The sequence below is a fragment of the Tachyglossus aculeatus genome, chromosome 12, assembly GCF_015852505.1.
Source record: "Tachyglossus aculeatus isolate mTacAcu1 chromosome 12, mTacAcu1.pri, whole genome shotgun sequence".
Classification (NCBI taxonomy): Eukaryota; Metazoa; Chordata; class Mammalia; order Monotremata; family Tachyglossidae; genus Tachyglossus; species Tachyglossus aculeatus.
In genome coordinates, this window is record NC_052077.1 from 6,141,847 (window position 1) to 6,160,285 (window position 18,439).

General features: G+C 46.6%; 1 protein-coding gene across 1 annotated transcript in view; it reads right to left on the reverse strand.

The window, feature by feature from the left end:
- CFI (complement factor I) overlaps positions 1 to 17,987 on the reverse strand; it is a 28,643-nt gene extending 10,656 nt beyond the window's left edge. The window contains exons 1-8 of the mRNA XM_038755301.1: positions 17,788 to 17,987; positions 14,089 to 14,338; positions 9,858 to 10,011; positions 8,790 to 8,965; positions 5,400 to 5,513; positions 5,113 to 5,223; positions 4,216 to 4,245; positions 1,474 to 1,503 (exon numbers count right to left, since the gene is read on the reverse strand). Of these exons, the coding sequence (XP_038611229.1) occupies positions 1,474 to 1,503; positions 4,216 to 4,245; positions 5,113 to 5,223; positions 5,400 to 5,513; positions 8,790 to 8,965; positions 9,858 to 10,011; positions 14,089 to 14,338; positions 17,788 to 17,850 (928 nt within the window). The 5' untranslated portion in view covers positions 17,851 to 17,987. The remainder of the gene's footprint in view (positions 1 to 1,473; positions 1,504 to 4,215; positions 4,246 to 5,112; positions 5,224 to 5,399; positions 5,514 to 8,789; positions 8,966 to 9,857; positions 10,012 to 14,088; positions 14,339 to 17,787) is intronic.
- Between the last annotated feature and the right edge of the window lie 452 nt (positions 17,988 to 18,439).

Here is an 18,439-nt window from a genome sequence, read left to right on the forward strand (position 1 = left end):
TACCGTGTTTTGCACATAGTAAGTGCTTAACAATCAATCAATCAATCAATCGTATTTATTGAGCGCTTACTGTGTGCAGAGCACTGTACTAAGCGCTTGGGAAGTCCAAGTTGGCAACATATAGAGACAGTCCAAACCCAACAGCGGGCTCACGGTCTAGAAGGGGGAGACAGAGAACAAAACCAAACATATTCGCAAAATAAAATAAAGAGAAGTGAAGTGACTTGCCTAAGGTCACACAGCAGACACGTGGTGAAGGCAGGATTAGAACCCATGACCTTCTGATTCCCAGGCCCGTGCTCCAGTTACTATGCGATGCTGCTTCTCCACGCCATGCTGGAGAAACTACCAGGTAAGCTACCAGGGAAGTTTTAGTCTAGCTGGGGGTCCTCCTGGATAAATCTCCAGGTGGGAGGGGTGTGTGGCCTATTGGAAAGCTCATGGGCTGGGGAAGCAGAGGATCTGGGTTCTAATCCCAGCTCTGCCCGTTGCTTTTTTTTTATTTTTTTAAATGGTATTTGTTAGGCACTTACTACGTGCCAGGCACTGTACTAAGAACTGGGGTAGATATAGACTAATCAGGTTGGACACAGTCTGTTCCCCACATGGAGCTCAGTCTTAATCCCCATTTTACAGATGAGGTAACCGAGGCACAGAGAAGTGAAGTGACTTGCCCGAGGTCACCCAGCCGACAGGGGCGGAGCCGGAACTAGAACCTGGTCCTTCTGACTCCCAACCCCTATAAACTCACTGTGGGTAGGGAAGGAGTACTAATAATGATGGCATTTATTAAGCGCATACTATGTGCAAAGCCCTGTTCTAAGCGCTGGGGGGGATGCAAGGCGATCAGGTTGTCCCACGTGGGGCTCACAGTCTTAATCCCCATTTTACAGATGAGGGAACTGAGGCTTAGAGAAGTTAAGTGACTTGCCTAAGGTCACACAGCAGACATGTGGCGGAGCCGGGATTCGAACCCATGACCGCTGACTCCAAAGCCCGGGCTCTTTCCACTGAGCCACGCTGCTTCTCCAACTCTGTTGAGTTGTACTCTTCCTAGCGCTTATTACAGTGCCCTGTAAGCGCACAGTGAGCCCTCAATAAATACCATTGATTGACGGATTGATTGAGGTCGAGTCAAGATAATCAAGTTGGAAACAAGTCCCCGTCCCACACGGGTCCCACAATTTTAAGTAGGAGAGGGTACAGGTATTGAATTTTACGGATGAGGAAACCGAAGCACAGAGAAGTCAAGGGACTTGTCCAAGGTCATACTGTAGGAAAGAGACGGGGCTGAGATTAGAACTCAGGTCCCTCTGGCTCTCAGACCCAGGCTCCTTCCAGTAGGCCAGGCTGCTTCCATTCAAACCCCCACCCCCAGAGCATTTCTCCGGGAGGACCCCTCCCAAAACAAAACCTGATTTTGCCGTTAAAACGGTCGGTTAATTATTTCTGATAAACTAACAGTGGCTGTACCTTGGACTTGAACTTCATCCTGGCGAACCCCTGTGAATAAAAGACAAACATTTCGCTTTGGTGGAGAGAGATGACGACACTTGGATCGTTTTTATCGGCAGCAGGCAAGCAGTTGGGCATTACGACGGAAGAAACAGCGGTTCTGCCATCCTCCCGCTCCCACTTGAATCAGTTTAAATTAATTAAAATCACCCAGTTCAATCCCTCGGACCAATAAGAATTTTTCACCCGATTTCTAAATAGAATGAGAGAAACTAATGAAAGAGGCGGGGCTGTCGTGCCAGATCTTACTACTAGAACTGGAGCAATCAATCAATCAATCAATCGTATTTATTGAGCGCTTACTGAGCGCAGAGCACTGTACTAAGCGCTTTGGAAGTACAAGTTGGCAACATATAGAGACAGTCCCTACCCAACAGTGGGCTCACAGTCTAAAAGGGGCAGGGAAGTATCCAGAGCACACATAATAATTATTGAGAAGGAGCGTGGCGGAGTACACAGAGCACGGGCCTCAGAGTCAGAAGGTCACGGGTTCCAATTCTGACTCCGCCACTCATCTGCTGTGTGACCTCAGGCGAGTCACTTCATTTCTCCGGGCCTCGGTTTCCCTATCTGTAAAATGGGGATTGAGATTGTGAGCCCAGTGTGGGACAGGGACTGTGTCCAACCAGTTCTGCTTGTAGTGTAGTTCCTGGCACATAGTGAGCACTTAACAAACGCCGCAATTATGATTAGTAGTAGTAGTAGTAGTAATAATCATAAAAGTGGTGTTTGGTAAGCCCTTACTATATGCCAGAGCACTGTGCTAAGCACTGGGGTGGATGCAGTACACGGAGATTTAGATTAGACACGGTCCCTGCCCCATAGACATGGCAGGACCACAGTCTCACGTAGGAGCTGATGGAGGGAAGGGAGGGAAAGAGGGAGGGAAAAAGGAGAATTTTAGCAGGAGAGAGGAGAGGGAGCCAGTCCCGACTCTGACCTCTTGCAGGAATTGAGGTCGGGGTAGAGAATGAAACGTAGATTCATTCATTCAGTGGTATTTATTGAGCACTTACTGTGTGCAGAGCACTGTATTAAGTGCTTGGGAGAGTACAATAAAGCAACAAACACACACATTCCCTGCCCCTGACAAGTTATAGTCTAGAGGTTGTGTGTGGAGGGAGATGGGGAAAATCAGAGGGAAGATTGAGGAATTCTGATTTTTTTTCTCTTTTTTTGTTCACTTGTTCAATCAGTGGTACTTATTGAGCGCTTTCTGTGTGCAAGAGCACAGGACTCGCTTCTTGGCAGACTATAATTACGACAGAGCTGGTGGACACATTCCCTGCCCACCAGGAGCTTACAGTCTGGTCGCTCTTATCCCTCTTTGCTCGAAGAGAAAGCAGGGAGTCCCTAACAGACAGGAAAGCCCCAATCCTGATGTCTGAAGTTTTCCTCTCATCAAATATAGAGTCTCTTGCTGCTTCGTGCTTGTCCCGCAATGCTTGGCCAGAGAGAATCGTCTTTCGGAGCTGGATGAAATCGCTGCAGGCAGGGAACATGTCCGCCAGCTCTGTTACTGTGTACTCTCCCAAGCGCTTAGGACAGTGCTCTGCACACAGTAAGCGCTCAGTAAATGCCAGTGATTGATTGAGAGAAAAAGATAAGTGAGAAAGAAAATGAGAAAAAAACAGATTGATGAAAATGGCCCGGGTCCCCTGGGAAATTGCTGGGAACAAGCAGGGAGTTTTGTTTATAGCCTGAACAGGATCAGTCAGCAGGGGCTGCGGGAAGTGAGTAATAATAATAATGATCATAATAATGATCATAATAATGATGGTATGCTGCGGGAAGTGAGTAATAATAATAATGATCATAATAATGATGGTATGCAGTTACTATGTGCCAGGGACTGTAATCAGCACTTGGGTGGATACAAGCAAATCGGAGTGGACACAGTCCCTGTCCCACATGGGACTCACAGTCCATTTGACAGGTGAGGAAACTGAGGCGCCGAGAAGTGAAGTGACTGGCCCAAGATCACCCAGCGGACAAGCGGCAGAGCCGGAATTAGAACCCATGACCTTCTGACTCCCATCCCCGTGCTCTATCCACTACGCAGTGCTGCTTTTAGGGTAGGGACTGTCTCTATGTGTTGCCGACCTGTACTTCCCAAGCGCTTAGTACAGTGCTCTGCACACAGTAAGCACTCAATAAATACGATTGATTGATTGATCGATTGATTCCCCAGCAGCAAACTTGCATTTCAAGATGAAATGACTCCCTTTCGAAAGACAGGTTTGGGGTCAAAGTTTTCTCAGCGTGGTCTGCGTAAGGAAGCTCTTCTGTCTCGGTACCAGAGAGGCCAGGAAAGCCGATGGTCTGGAATTAGTGGTTTTGCCCCCTTTGGTGCCTCTGTTAAAGGGAACCTGGTTTGTTTTTTGTCTTTAAATTAGCATTTAATTCTTGTTTTGAAATTGGATATTGCCTCAATAACTCTGAGATAAGTGTAGGGATCTTCAGAGTCTTCTTGTTGGTTTTTCATGTGTGTCTTCCATTTTTATTTTGGCCAGAGGGGTCTAGGCTCTCTGGATCTCTGAGAGTCTGTGACCGAGCTCTAGACAGGAGTCCATCGTACCCCGCATCCTAGTGCAGCACCAGAGTGGGAGAACCCAAATCCCAGCCATGTAAGCGACGTGAAGAAAAATAAAAAACAACATGGCAAAACCAGATGGATCTGAAGACGGTTAGCAGTTTTACCTTGATCCTGAGTTTCGAAACTTTCTTCCCCTAGAAATAAGACCACAGGATATCATCAAAGAAACAAGACCACAGAGTTGTTTGGTATTGATGGCAGAGTTGTAAGAAGATTACATAAATTTAGAGAATATGCCAAACCGTTAGAAATACATATTGTTAATCCCCCAGTGACACTGCATTTAAGGCAGATAGACAAGGGCATATCTATCCTAGCAGTTTTTAAAACATCTAATCTACCATACATGTCGTCCTTAAGTGCTGGAGATAGTGAGAAGCAATTTTGGAACCAAGGACACTTTACAGTGCAGACTTGAATCTATGTGAGCAAATGCTAAATGTCACATTACCTCAGGATAGAAACCATTCAGTTCTGTGAAAGGTGTATTGATATGTGGTATTTGCATGAATGAACCTCAGTATTTTCAGTAGATTCTAGTGCAATTGAACTACACACACACACACACACACACACATTTTAGTGGGAAGTGAATCAAGACATCCTGAAATCCTCAGTGTGGCTCAAACATAGGCAGTAGCTCAAAACCCACATTATTTCACATTAATGGACTGTATTGGCCCAACAGTCCCTTCCTAGTAGTAAATTGAGAGTGTCCGAAGGAGCATGCCACTTTTCAGGTCTGTGATCACGGCAGCATGGACTGACACGATCGATTGATGGATATTTATTGAGTGATTCCTGCACGCAGAGCACTGTACTAAGTACTTGGGAGAGTACAACAGAGTTGGTAGATATGTTTCCTGCCCACGAGGAGTTTAAAGTGTAGAGGAGGAGACAAACGATGCAGATGAGGGGCAGATTTATTATTATAGCGAGTTTAGAGTCTACAGGACTAATCGAAACAAGGGAAAGAATACAGTTCCAGAGTTCTGAATTACCTTTACAATTACTTTCGTCGTCTCCCAAAATGCAGTCCATTTCCCCGTTGCAGCGATAGTCTTCGGGAATACACACGTCCGATGTACAGTGGAAACTCCCAGGTTGACACGCTGTAACAAAACCAGGAAAAAGGGCAGTTTGAAAGGTTTTTTTTTTAATCTAATTCCTCAACCCTGAAAAAGAAAAAAAATGAAGTACCCTACTCGGCAAGTTTTATGTTTGGTTCTTTTCTGGTGGCCAGAAGTCCACAAGTCTGATGGAACTGGTGAAGAAGATGTATTGTTACCTCGACAGCACAGCTCGTCGCTTTGATCCGCACAGTCGTTAATGCCATCGCAAGTTTTACTCCGAGGGATGAATTTTCCATTGACGCATTTAAATGAATCAGGTGAGGGAGGTTCTGTCAAACAAGAGTTAAGGAAATAGCTTAGAAAAAATGAATATGTGAGCGAAACCTTTCTTAGGTCTTTGTCGAAGAATTTCACGGTATTTTTTTTGTTCCCTCAGACTCTGGGGGAGCGGAATGTTACTAAGCCCCCGAGGGCTGGAAAGTCTGTTAGTGAAATCAGGACAATTTGGACAGCCGATACAGATATGATTTATGGTATATGGTATTTGTTAAGCGGTTACTATGTGCCCGGCACTGTCCTAAGCGCTGGGGTCCCTTTCTTCATTGTAATAAAATCGTGGTTTTGCTAAGCGCCTACTGGGTGCCAGGCCCCGTATTAAGCACTGGGGTGGATACAGCTTAATCGGGTTGGACACAGTCCCTGTCCCGCATGCGGCTCACAGTCTTCATCCCCATTGGGCTTACAATCTTCATCCCCATTTTACAGATGAGGGAACTGAGGCACAGAGAAGTTAAATGACTTGCCCAAAGTCACACAGCTGACAATTGGCGGAGCAGGAATTTGAACCCATGACCTCTAACTCCAAAGTCCATGCTCTTTCCACTAAACCACGCTGCTTTTCTATTGTTTTGTCTTGTCTGTCTCCCCGCTTCTAGACTGTGAGCCCGTTGTTGGGTAGGGACTGTCTCTGCTGCCGAATTGTACTTCCCAAGCGCTTAGTACAGTGCTCTGCACACAGTGAGAGCTCAATAAATGCGATTGAATGAATGAATGAATGAATGAATGGGGTAAATACAAGCTAATCAAGTTGGATGCAGTCTCTGTCCCACATGAGGCACACAGTCTTAATCCCCATTTTACCAATGAGGTAATTGAAGTTAAGTGACATGCCCAAGGTCACTCAGCAGACAAGTGCTTAGTACAGTGCTCCACACACAGTAAGCGCTCAATAAATGCAATCGAGTGGATGAATGAAGTGGCGAAGCAGAGATTAGAACCCGGGCCCTTCCAGCTCCCAGGCCTGTGCTTTATCCAGTAAGTCACGCTACTTCTATTTGAGACCCTTGTATTTTCCTGCATGTTTCAGTTCCAGCCTTCATCCCCAAACCGGCATTTGTTATGCTGTGTCATTAGCCTATTTATTTATCTTACCTGTACATATCAACTCTATTTTATTTTGTTAGTATGTTTGGTTTTGTTCTCTGTCTCCCCCTTCTAGACTGTGAGCCCGCTGTTGGGTAGGGACTGTCTCTATGTGTTGCCGACCTGTACTTCCCAAGCGCTTAGTACAGTGCTCTGCACACAGTAAGCGCTCAATAAATGCGATTGATTGATTGATTGATTGATTAGCCCTGAGGCGTCAGTCACCTCAAAACCTCAGTGGTCCCTTGAGCTGTGACCTCTGACCTTCCAAGGTGGGGTGATGGCGCTCAGTTGTCCTGGTGTTATACTGAAGCAGAAACTCCCCTTAGCAGGAAATCCCTCCTCATTTCTGCTCATCTTCCTGGAAACTGAGGCGAGGAGGTGGATTTTATAAAGTGGGTGGCATTTTCGCCGCAGCATTGGGTTGTTTTTTCTCAGATCAGGCAGGAAGCTCTGGGTGTCCGACAAACTGTTACCAAGGGAGCGATAACCTGAACTCCATCAACCAGAGAAGCAGCGTGGCTCAGTGGAAAGAGCCTGGGCTCGGGAGTCACAGGTCGTGGGTTCCAATCCCGACCCCGCCACTTGTCAGCTGTGTGACTTTGGGCAAGTCACTTCACTTCTCTGGGCCTCAGTTACCTCATCAAATGGGGATTAAGACCGTGAACCCCACGTGGGACAACCTGATCACCTTGTATCCCCCCAATGCTTAGAACAGTGTTTCGCTCATAGTAAGCGCTTAACAAATACCATTATTATTATTATTATTATTAACCATGGGTGATGAACTCAGGCAGGAGGACTTGTACTTGTAACTTGTACTTCCCAAGCGCTTAGTACAGTGCTCTGCACACAGTAAGTGCTCAATAAATACGGTTGAGTGAGTGAATGAATGACTTCAACTTGCAGTAAGAGCAGTATGGCTGAGCGGAAAATACGTGGCCGTGGGAGACAGGAGCCCTGGATTCTAATCCTGGCTCCCAACTGCCCGCTGGGTCACCTTGGGCAAGCCACTTCACTTCTCGGTGTCTGTTTCCTCATCTATGTAAGTGGGACTTAATTCTCCTTCTCTCCCCTTTAAAAAAAATAGTATTTGTTAAGCACTTACTATGTGCCAAGAACCGTTCTAAGTGCTGAGGTGGATACAAGGTTATCAGGTTGGAGGCCGTCCCTGTCCCACTTGGGGCTCCCAGTCCTAATCCCCGTTTTACAGATGAGATAACCGAGGCACAGAGTAGTGAGGTGACTCGCCCGAGGTCACACATCAGACAAGTGGATGAGCTGGGATTAGAACCCAGTTTTTAATGACTCTCGGGCCCGTGCTGTATCCGCTAGTCCATGCTGCTTTGGGCTGTGCATCCCATGAGGGACAGAAACTGTCTCTGATCAGCATGGCTCAGTGGAAAGAGTGCGGGCTTTGGAGTCAGAGGTCACGGGTTCGAGTCCCGGCTCCGCCACATGTCTGCTGTGTGACCTTGGGTAAGTCACTTAACTTCTTGGAGCCTCAGTTACCTCATCTGTAAAATGGGGATGATGACTGTAAGCCCCACGGGGGACAACCTGATCACCTTGTATCCCCCACCCCAGCGCTTAGAACAGTGCTTTGCACATAGTAAGCGCTTAACAAATGCCATCATTATTTATTTATTTATTATTATTATATATTGGATCTTCCCCAGCACTTACCACATAGTAAGTGCTTCACAAATGCCATTATTATTATTATTATTGAGACTTTTCTAAATCTGAAGATAATCCTTCTCCTCAAAACTGCTTCTCTAGGAGGAATATTCTTGAGAAGAAAGCCCTCAAGCATTGACTTTAAATTTTAGAAACAACCCTTTTCCCTGGACCGAATATATACTCTCCAGAAAAGACAGAGTACAAGCTGCTGCTCCTTGGGGAATCATTAATCGTGGCCGCAGAAAGGGGCACTGATGCATTTGTTGGGTCATGCAAGTTTATAGAAAGCTACGCTTCCTAGAGGTTCGTTTCCAATCGTATTTATTCAGTCGTATTTACTGGGCACTTACGGCTTGCAGAGCACTGAACCTAGCATTCGGGAGAGAACGATAAAACGATAAACAGCCGCATTCCCTGCCCACAATGAGCTTATGGTCTGGAGGGACTCTTTTGAAATAAAGCGCTTGAAAGGAAGCTTTTTCAGAAACCGTTTCACGTACCTACTTCACGTAAGTAGCAGGTGACTCCCGCGGGTGTCTCATCGTTAGTGTTAGCTCTCTTAGAAAAAGCACATTCAGACAAGCTGCTCTCCAATCCTCTACAAGTCACATCCAGGCAGTTAGGGGCCTTCATTTGAATTCCAGAATTGTTTGAATACCGATGGTAAAGCGCTCCTCTAAGGATGAGGCAAACGGAGAAGGTTAATCCCTGCAGCCCAGGTAGCAAGCATGAAGTTTCAAAGCAAGCGGCTTCTACCTCGCTAAATCCTCGCATCGTTCCCCCTGGGGGGTAATGCACAAGTGTCAATCGATCAGTGTCATATTTACTGAGTGCCTACTGTGCACTGTACTTGGGAGAGTACAATGTAACAGAGTTGGTAGACGCTTTCCCTGCCAACAGTGAGCTTACAGTCTAGAGGGGGAGAAGGACATTAATATAAAAAAATTACGTCTATGTATGTAAGTGCCGTGGGGCTGAGGGATGGATGAAATAAGGGTGGAAATCCACGTCTGAGGGGGGCACAGAAGGAACTGGGAGTTTCCACCTGAGAAACAGATTGACTAGCAGGTTGACTGTCAGTGGCGAGCACGTTTCGCGTCCTGAAGAAGTCAGTGGGAGAGAAAGTTCGCTTTCCCTGGGCTAACAGTAGGTTCCCAGGAACAAAGCAAATGACGGGCAGATTCAAGCCGGCAATTGTTGAGCTTCTGGCTGCCAGGCTGGCGTCCTGGGCACTAGACCACCAGGCCTCTGGAAGCCCCTCTGCAGGTTAATTGTCCTCTGTGAAACGCCCGTTCCTGGGATTTACCGTGCCCAATCACCTCAACTGTGCGGCAGCCCTTTTGCCTGCCGGTTGCCGGCCCCCATCATTTGGACGAAGGGTCTCCGGGTTTCCTTCCCATTGACTAGCTAAAAAGGCAGGAATATCACAGTTCACTCATTCTTTATAAAAGGGGGAAACTCACACTCCCATTCTTGGCCCTTTGGTCATGGATAGTTGCCTCAGCACACTCAATAAGCGATGTTGGATCGTGAAAAAATCAATTCCGCGAAAGAGCGCAAATACTTACTCCGCGTGGCCCAGGTGTCGGCAGACCACATTTGCTTCCGTTATGCTCCACTTACTGTTACATAGGTACTCTCGCTCGTCGCTGTTCACGAGTTTCACCTGCACAATTCCCTCGCTGGGGAGCTCTCCAAACTCCAAGGAAACGGTGAATGTCTCTAAAACAACAACAAAAATTGAACCAATACGTTTAGACGGTGCCCGGATTAACTCGTGTTAATGAAAACTAAAACGTAAATTGTTTTGGAATGGGGAGAAACATTATATTTCCTTTAAAATGGCACCAGGAGGGGAAAATGATCCCTCAACTGTCACAGCTACCACTACCTCAGCCGTAGACATTGCCTCAGGGTAGATGCTAGTGGATTGTTTCTGAAACGGGAAAGCTGTCCGTTTTTTCCTCTCCCCTTCTTTTAACCTCAATAAGTAAGCGCTCAATAAATACGATTGAATGAATGAACCTGTCTTTTCTGATCTTCCCGATCACTACAGAGATTAATCAATCGCTGGGAACAGGTGTGAATCCCTGTGGTCTTTGTAGCAGTGATATATTTCTGATATATATATATATATATATATATATATATATTGATATATTTTTTAAATTGAGAGAATACAAACTTTATGCGATTTATGATGGCCTGATCCAGAATGATGTGTTATAAGCAATGATTACTGGCGATATTTTAGCCTTTGGTGGTAGAAATGTGAATATCATCGATGAAGGAACTGTTTGCCATACCAGGCTGTAGGAAGAGAAGATCCCTTGCTGTGCTTAAAGCTTGATTGTTTTTTCCACTCCATTCAAGGTGTACCCATTTGTATTGTACCCTCCCAAGCTCTTCATACAGTGCTCTGCAAACAAGCGCTTCGTACAGTGCTCTGCACATAGTAAGCGCTCAATAAATACGATTGATGATGATGATGAGGCGCTCAGTAAATACGAAGGCCAGGGCTTGCTAATTTCTCTTTAAGGAAGGAACCGAGGCTTTATTTTAGCAAGCGTGGCCTAGTGGATCCCAGTTATCAGAAGGGTCTGGGTTCTAATCCCTGCTCCTCCCCTTGTCTGCTGCTGTGTGACCTTGGCCAAGTCACTTCCCTTCTCTGGGCCTCAGTTCCCTCATCTGTAAAATAGGGATGAAGACTGTGAGCCCCATGTGGGACAGGGACTCTGTCCAACCTGATTAGCCTGTATCTATCCCAGCACTTAGAACAGTGCTTGGCACATAGTAAGCACTTGATACAATAATAATAATAGCAATATAATAATAATCTTGTTATTATTGTATTGGTTAAGTGCTTGCTGTTATTATTATTGCCATTACAATCTGTTTGGCATTTCCCGTACCCCATACAGTAGCAGTGTTAAATGCTTATGTGGGCAACACATAAGAGATGATCTTACCACATAAAGAGCGGATGATGTGCAGCCTTTCGAGGACCACGTCTATCTTTGGATAAGGCCAACTGCTTCAGGCCCTGAGGGGAGCCCGGCCCCTCCTAGCAAGGGGTGATGCCCAGGAGGGCAGGACCGCAAATCGGATTCTCCGCCATCTCGGACAGGGGTTGGCCCTTGGCCGGACCGCCCCGTGCGGTAGCGGCTCTCCCGAATCCCACTGGGAGAGAGAGTAGCCTAGGAAGCAGGGCCCAAGAGGGATGAGAGCACTTCACCCCACAACTTGTGGTCTTTAAACAATCCCCTTTCCTCCCTCCTCCATCCTTCCACCCCTCAACTGGTGGCAGTTCCCCCTGACCTAGGGATGCCCCTGGGCAGCCGAGGACACCTCTAGTAATAATAATATACTAATCATCATTGGGGCATTTGGTAAGCACCTACTTTGTGCCTAGCACTGTACTAAATGCTGGGGTGGATACAAGCAAATCAGGTGGGACACAGACCCCGTCCCATGATGGGGCTCACAGTCTCAAACCTTATTTTACAGATGAGGTAACTGAGGCCCAGAGAAGTGAAGTGACTTGCCCAAGGTCACGCAGCAGACAAGCAGACAAGAGAAGCAGCGTGGCTCAGTGGAAAGAGCAGGGGCTTTGGAGTCAGAGGTCGTCGGTTCAAATCCCGGCTCCGCCAATTGTCAGCTGTATGGGGGTGACTGAGGTGATCCCCAGTTACCTCATCTATAAAATGGGGATTAAGACTGTGAGCCCCACGTGGGACAACCTGATCACCGTGTAACCTCCCTGGCGCTTAGAACAGTGCTTTGCATATAGTAAATGCTTAATAAATGCCATCATTATTATTATTAAGTGGCGGAGCCTGGAGTAGAACCCAGATCCTCCTACTCCTAGGCCCGGGCTCTCCAAAAGGGGAAATTCCACCCGGCCACACACAGGCAGCGAGTGGGTCAGCTTTCTCACTGCCACTGCCTCTCACCTCATCTCTCTCTCTGTCTCCTTCTCTCTCGCTTTCTCTCCTCGTGTTTCTAGGCTGAAGAGTTCCTGAGATGCCACGCTCCACCCCGCACCCGGGGCTGCCTGTCCAGGAGATCACTGAGAAGAATTAAGGTCTCCTTCCTCCTCTCCCTCCTCACCTCTGGTGAGCCCTCTTAAATGGTTCCTGAAAATAGAGCGTTAGTCAAAGAGTGCTCTGTGAAATGTGATTTCTCATGGGCAATGGAGCATTCATTGTCCCCCCATGATCCAAAAAATCGACTAAAAACCAACAATCAATATAGTTAGCTGATGAAATAGTGCTGTAAATCTGAACTAATGCTAATAGGAACTAACAACGGACAGCATTCGGTGACAGACTGAATATGTGGGTTGAATGAGAGAGATCAGTCAAGGATAATGCCAGGGTTAAGGGCTTGTGAGGCAGGGAGGATGGTGGTGCTGTCTACAGTGATGGGAAAGACAAGGGGAGGACAGGGTTTGCGTGAGAAGATGAGGAGTTCCGGTTTGGATGCTTTAAGTTTGAGGTGTCGGAGGGACATCCAGGGAGATCGGAAGGCAGGAGGAAATGTGAGGCCAGAGAGCCAGATGTGGGAAGGAACCATTAGAGGGTGAAAGATTGATTGTAAATAGTGGTATGGGAAAGGAAGAGAGAGGGATAAAGTACTTTAAGAGATTGGGGGCCGGGGGGGACGGTTAAAGGCGCTCAGTAAATTTGGGCTTGCTAATTTCTTTTTAAGGAAAGAGCCGAGGCTTTATTTGAGCAAGTGTGGCCCAGTGGATCTTGGCAGTCAGAAGAGTCTGGTAGAGGACGTGGATTTTGAGAGCAGGAGGGAGGCCTCTTGAGAGACTGCTGAGAAAGAGGAGAAGGTAATAGAGTTGTGAGGAGGCAACGGAGGGTCTTTGGGAAGCTGCCATTGGATGGTCTGTTTCAAAAAACAGATAGCTGACAGGGTCACTGGTGTTAGGGAGTGAGGTGGGGGGGCTCTGGGAGCTTCAGGAGGGAGTTGAAGGATTGGGAATAATCATCAGTAGGACCAGGAGACAGGGAAGTTGATGATGGAGGAATAGAAGAGTTGCAGAGCAGGAGAGGGCATTCGGCTGAACCAGAGTTCAGCTGCCTGCACACAGGAGGGAAGGAGAAGGACTGCGGAAATCCAGAACTGAGGGGATGAAAAACGGGGATGAACCACCCATTCTCCTCCCCCCTTAGACTGGGAATCCCAGGTGGGAAAAGGACTGAGTCTAAACTGATTATCTGGGATCTACCCCGCGCCTGTTACAGTGCTTGGCACGTAGCGCTTAACAAATCCCACAGTTATTATTAATCAATCAATCAATGGTATTCATTGAGCGCTTACTACCTGCAGAGCACTCGGGTGAGTACAACAGAATTAGCAGACGCATTCCCCGTTACTTTCGTTATTATTAGGAAAGTCAGGATATGGCAAGTGCCCGGATAGCACGGCGCCATTTGGATGAAAAGGAAAGGGACAGATTCTGGAAATGATGTGGAGGAAAAACAGGCAATAGGCTTAATACGCTTTAGCGGCTACGAAACAATTGTACGCTTAACGTCCTGGGCTAAGTCAGGAAACCGATGAGAGATTATTCGCGGAGTTAGGAGAGCCATCCACACTGCTCTAGTTATTTTCCATTATTTTTGGATGCGCTGTTGCTTCAGTGAACTCTCCCATCCACGGCTCAATAAGCGTACTGTGCTCTTTAAACATCCCGTGCGATGACCAGATTTCAAAGTCGGTTGATGGTCCAAATGAAGGTTCACCACTCCCAAGTGAACTTGGGCTTCAAAATGGAGGCTTTCCTACCTTTCTTTTCACAGGTTCCATTGATCAAAAACTTGTTTTCTGGGTGGAGGCATTCGTAACTCTTCAGCTGACAATAACTCCGGAATAATCGATGACTGGTCGAGCAAACTGAACTGCCGCCCTTCGGACACAGGTAGGGAAGCTTACATATGCAGGTTCCTTCGACGCATTTCTCCCACGGTTGGCAGAAGACTTTGGAACACGACTGGTGTGTATATCTGTTTGATAAGCATTTTTTAATCAGGAAATCCTGTAATAAACAGCATCGAAATTAAATTCATAACAGTCCCATAATCAGGCCTTCACCTTCTCCACTGAATGTATGTATCTGTAGTTTATTTTATTTTAATATCTGTCTCCTCCTCCAGACTTTAAGGTCCTTGTGGGCAGGAAACGTGTCTGCCAATGCCGTTGCATTGTGCTCTCCCAAGAGCTTAGAACAGTGCTCGGCACCCAATAAGTACTCAGTAAACGATAATTACGGTACTGGGTAAGCGCTCACTTTGTGACAAGCACTGCTCTAAGCACTGGGGTAGATGTGTGTTAATGAGGTTGGACACTATCCCTGTCCCACGTGGGGCTCTGCATAAGTAGGAGGGAGAACAGGTATTGAATCCCCATTTTACAGTACAGGAAACCGAGGCCCAGAGAAGTTAGGTGACTCGTCCACAGTCACACAACAGGCGAGTGGCGGAGCCAGGATTAGAACCCAGGTCCGCTGACTCTCAGGCCTGTGCTCTCTCCATCGCTTCCCATCGATCGATGGGTTCTTAAGAAGAAGAGTCTGGATCTCGTGATCTCAGGCTCAGATGTGAGCCCACTGTTGGGTAGGGCCCGTCTCTATATGTTGCCAACATGTACTTCCCAAGCACTTAGTACAGTGCCCTGCACACAGTAAGCGCTCAATAAATACGATCGATGATGATGACGAGCCGACCGAAGGCGCTGTTACAATCCGGAGTCCTCTCTGCCCCTCCGACTTCACCTAAGCCGTCGATCTCTCACCCCGTCCTGACCCAGAGTAGGGGAAGGGGAGGACTAAAACCCGGCTCACAAGTGGCGGTCAGGGAAGGCCTTCACGAGGTACCAGTTGGCAGAGAGAGGGTAAAAGATGGAGGGAAGATTGCTCCAAATCCACCACTTCCCCCCATATTTGGGCTGTGCCCCCGAGATGTTAGCCGGGGACGTGAAAGCCCCGGAGCAGTCTTCTTCAGAGGCTACCTTGGCTCTGATGATTGTTCTGAACGTTCTGGTTTCAGTCGATCGATCGTATTTTTTTATGGCATTTGTTAAGTGCCTACTGTACGCCAAACACCGTTCTAAGGGCTGGGGTAGGTAGCAGTTAATTAGTTGGGGCACAGTCCCGTCCCGTGGGGTAGGAGGGAGAACAGGTGTCCCCGTGGTACAGTTGAGGAAACCGATGCACGGAGGAGCCATGGGACTTTTCCAGAGTCACACAGCAAGCAATTGGCGGGGGCAGGATTAGAACCCAGGTTCTTCTGATTCCCAGACCCGCGTTCTCGCCACCGTACTAAAAGCTTGGGAGAGTACAATAGAACGGCGTAATAGAATCCCGACTCTGCCGATTGTCAGCTGTGTGACTTCGGGCAAGCCACTTCTCTGGGCCTCAGTTCCCTCATCTGTAAAATGGGGATTAAGATTGTGAGCCCTCCGTGGGACAACCTGATCACCTTGTAACCTCCCCGGCGCTTAGAACAGTGCTTTGCCCATAGTAAGCGCTTAATAAATGCCATCATTATTATTATTATTATTATTAATAGAATTGGTAGACATGCCCCCCACCCGCAATGAGCTTACAGTGTAGAGGGAGAGGGGTTCCGTCAGAATGCTTTCATCTTTCCCACTCCGACCCCTTTCTCAAGCCCTTCTCCCCATCGTAATAATAATGATGATGATGATGGTATTTGTTAAGCGCTTCCTATGTGCCAAGCACTGTTCTAAGCGCTGGGGGAGATGCAAGGTAAGCAGGTTGGCACCCTGGTTCTAGCAGGTGACCCGGAAAAGACTTCAGAAGCCCAAATTCAGTGAGCAGAGCGGGCTCTAATATAAAGATTTGATTTGCTTCCCACTGCCGGCCTCTCTAACAGTAATAATTGCGGTCTATGTGAAAAATCACCTAACTCTATTCCAGGTGATCAGACGATCTGTTTTCTCCCAGGCTAAGGAGAAGAAACAATCTCTATTTTCCATTATTCCAGTCTCCCCAGTGAATTGATGGTCTCGAAGCTTTTCAGGTGTGAAAATAGAAAGGGGAAGCAGGGTGGTCTAGTGGAAAAAGAGCATGGGCCTGGAGGTTAGAGGACCTGGGTTCTAATCGCAGTTCTACCCATCGCCCGTTACGGGCAGGGATTGTCTCCATTTGTTGCCGAATTGTACTTTCCAAGCGCTTAGTACAGTGCTCTGCTCACAGTTAGCGCTCAATAAATACGATTGAATAAATGAATGGATGAATAGGCTGCTGTGGGGCCTTGGACAAATCTTTAACTCTTCCGGGCCTCAGTTTCCTCATCTGTAAAAAGGGGATTCAATACCTGTTTTCCCTCTTACTCAGATCGTGAGCCCCGTGTGGGATGGGTAATCAGTCCGACCTGATTATTTTGAAGTTAGCACAGTGCCTGGAATAGAGTTAAGTGATTTTTCACAGAGACCACAATTATTACTGTTAGAGAGGCCGTCGACGGGAAGCAAATCAAATCTTTATATTAGAGCCCGCTCTGCTAACTGGATTTGGTGGACAAACATTAAGTCATTTACTCTCAAAAAGCCTCTGGTGAAGGTGAAGAGTCACTGGAGTTCATCTCCACTATTATTGGAAAAATATCTGCCCCTCCATGTTTCTTTTCCATAAAAGAAAAAGAGTTCCAACTTATTTCTCTCACTTCTTCTCCGAGTGCAGGCGGCTTCACGGACTAATCTTTTATGAAGAGTTTTGGTTCCTGAAACTTGTTTCCATGGTGCCGAAATATGCAAGGCAGTTTCCTTAATCATTGTGGGTGTTTCCTTACCAGAACGTGGAACTAGAGATGAGAAAGACGTCCTTTTTTTCCTCTGATGATAAAGACGGCATTTATTAAAGTCTTACTGTGTGCCAAGTTGCAATAAATACAACTGAATGAATGAATACTCAAACACAGGCAGGCAAAAAAAAATTGTAAACTACAATGGTTTCCTGTAATAGGTTAATTGAACTACTAATGACCTGTGGGAAATACAGTACTTCTGTAAAGCATATATACAAAACAGTTGCGTTATTTTTCCTCTTTTCAATCCTTTTGCCTTCAAGAAGCATCATGGCTTTGTGACTAGAGCACAGGCCTGCGAGTCAGAAGGTCGCAGGTTCTAATTCTGTCTCTCACTTGTCTGCTGTGTGACCTTGGGTAAGTCACTTCATTTCTCCAGAGGGGCCTCAGTTACCTCATCTGTAAAATGGAAATTGAGACTGGGAGCCCAGTATGCGACAGGGACTGTGTCCAACCCGATTTTCTCTTATCCACCCCAGTGCCTGGCCCGTAGTAAGCGCTTAACAAATACCTTAATTATTATTATCAAAATAATTACGCAAACGAGCGGTTGCTGTCACCATAATACATTGCCAGCTATTGATCTTGTTTTTAAACTAAAATAATTCATTTGGAATCTGCTTTTATGAAAGCATAAAAGAGATCAATCAATACTCACCGGTTCCTTGCGGAAAGCTAAGCAGAAGCAGAAAAATAGCGAAAGCAACAGATAGAGTCTCATTTTGAAGTGTTTTAGTTCTTTCCTTGCCCAGTATTCCTTTCCACCAAAAGTCCCCAGTTAGTTTTTTAATTTGTAACCTCTGAAAACAATATGTAAAGTACAGGAGCCTGTGTGGTGTTTGATAGCTTTGTACTCTGGAAACATTTGGCCGGAATCTCGTGGATTTACCGTAATTCGACACAAAAAAAGGTTGCCGGGGTAAATGATTAAGGTGGACAACCAATAAGGGCCGGCTTTTCCGTCGCAGCTGATTTTTCCTCCACCCCCCTATTAAGCAATTGTTTATCTTACTTTTTGCCCTGAAGAATGAGTCGATCTTCAGTTTAAACCTGTTTCCTGCTTTTGAGCCTGTTTTTTTGGTAGTCTCTAATTACCTTAATGTCGCACCTTTATTGAAAGTAATGGAATGCTGAAGAGTGGAGAGAATAGAGGAAAATTTTCAAAAGGCACGGATTATTATTAGTAGTTGTACTTGTTAAGCATCTACTCTGTGTCAAGCACTGTTTTAAGCGCCGGGGGAGATACCCGTTCATTAGGTTGGACATAATCCTTGGCCCAGTCTAAGTAGGGGATCATTATTGTGAGGGCT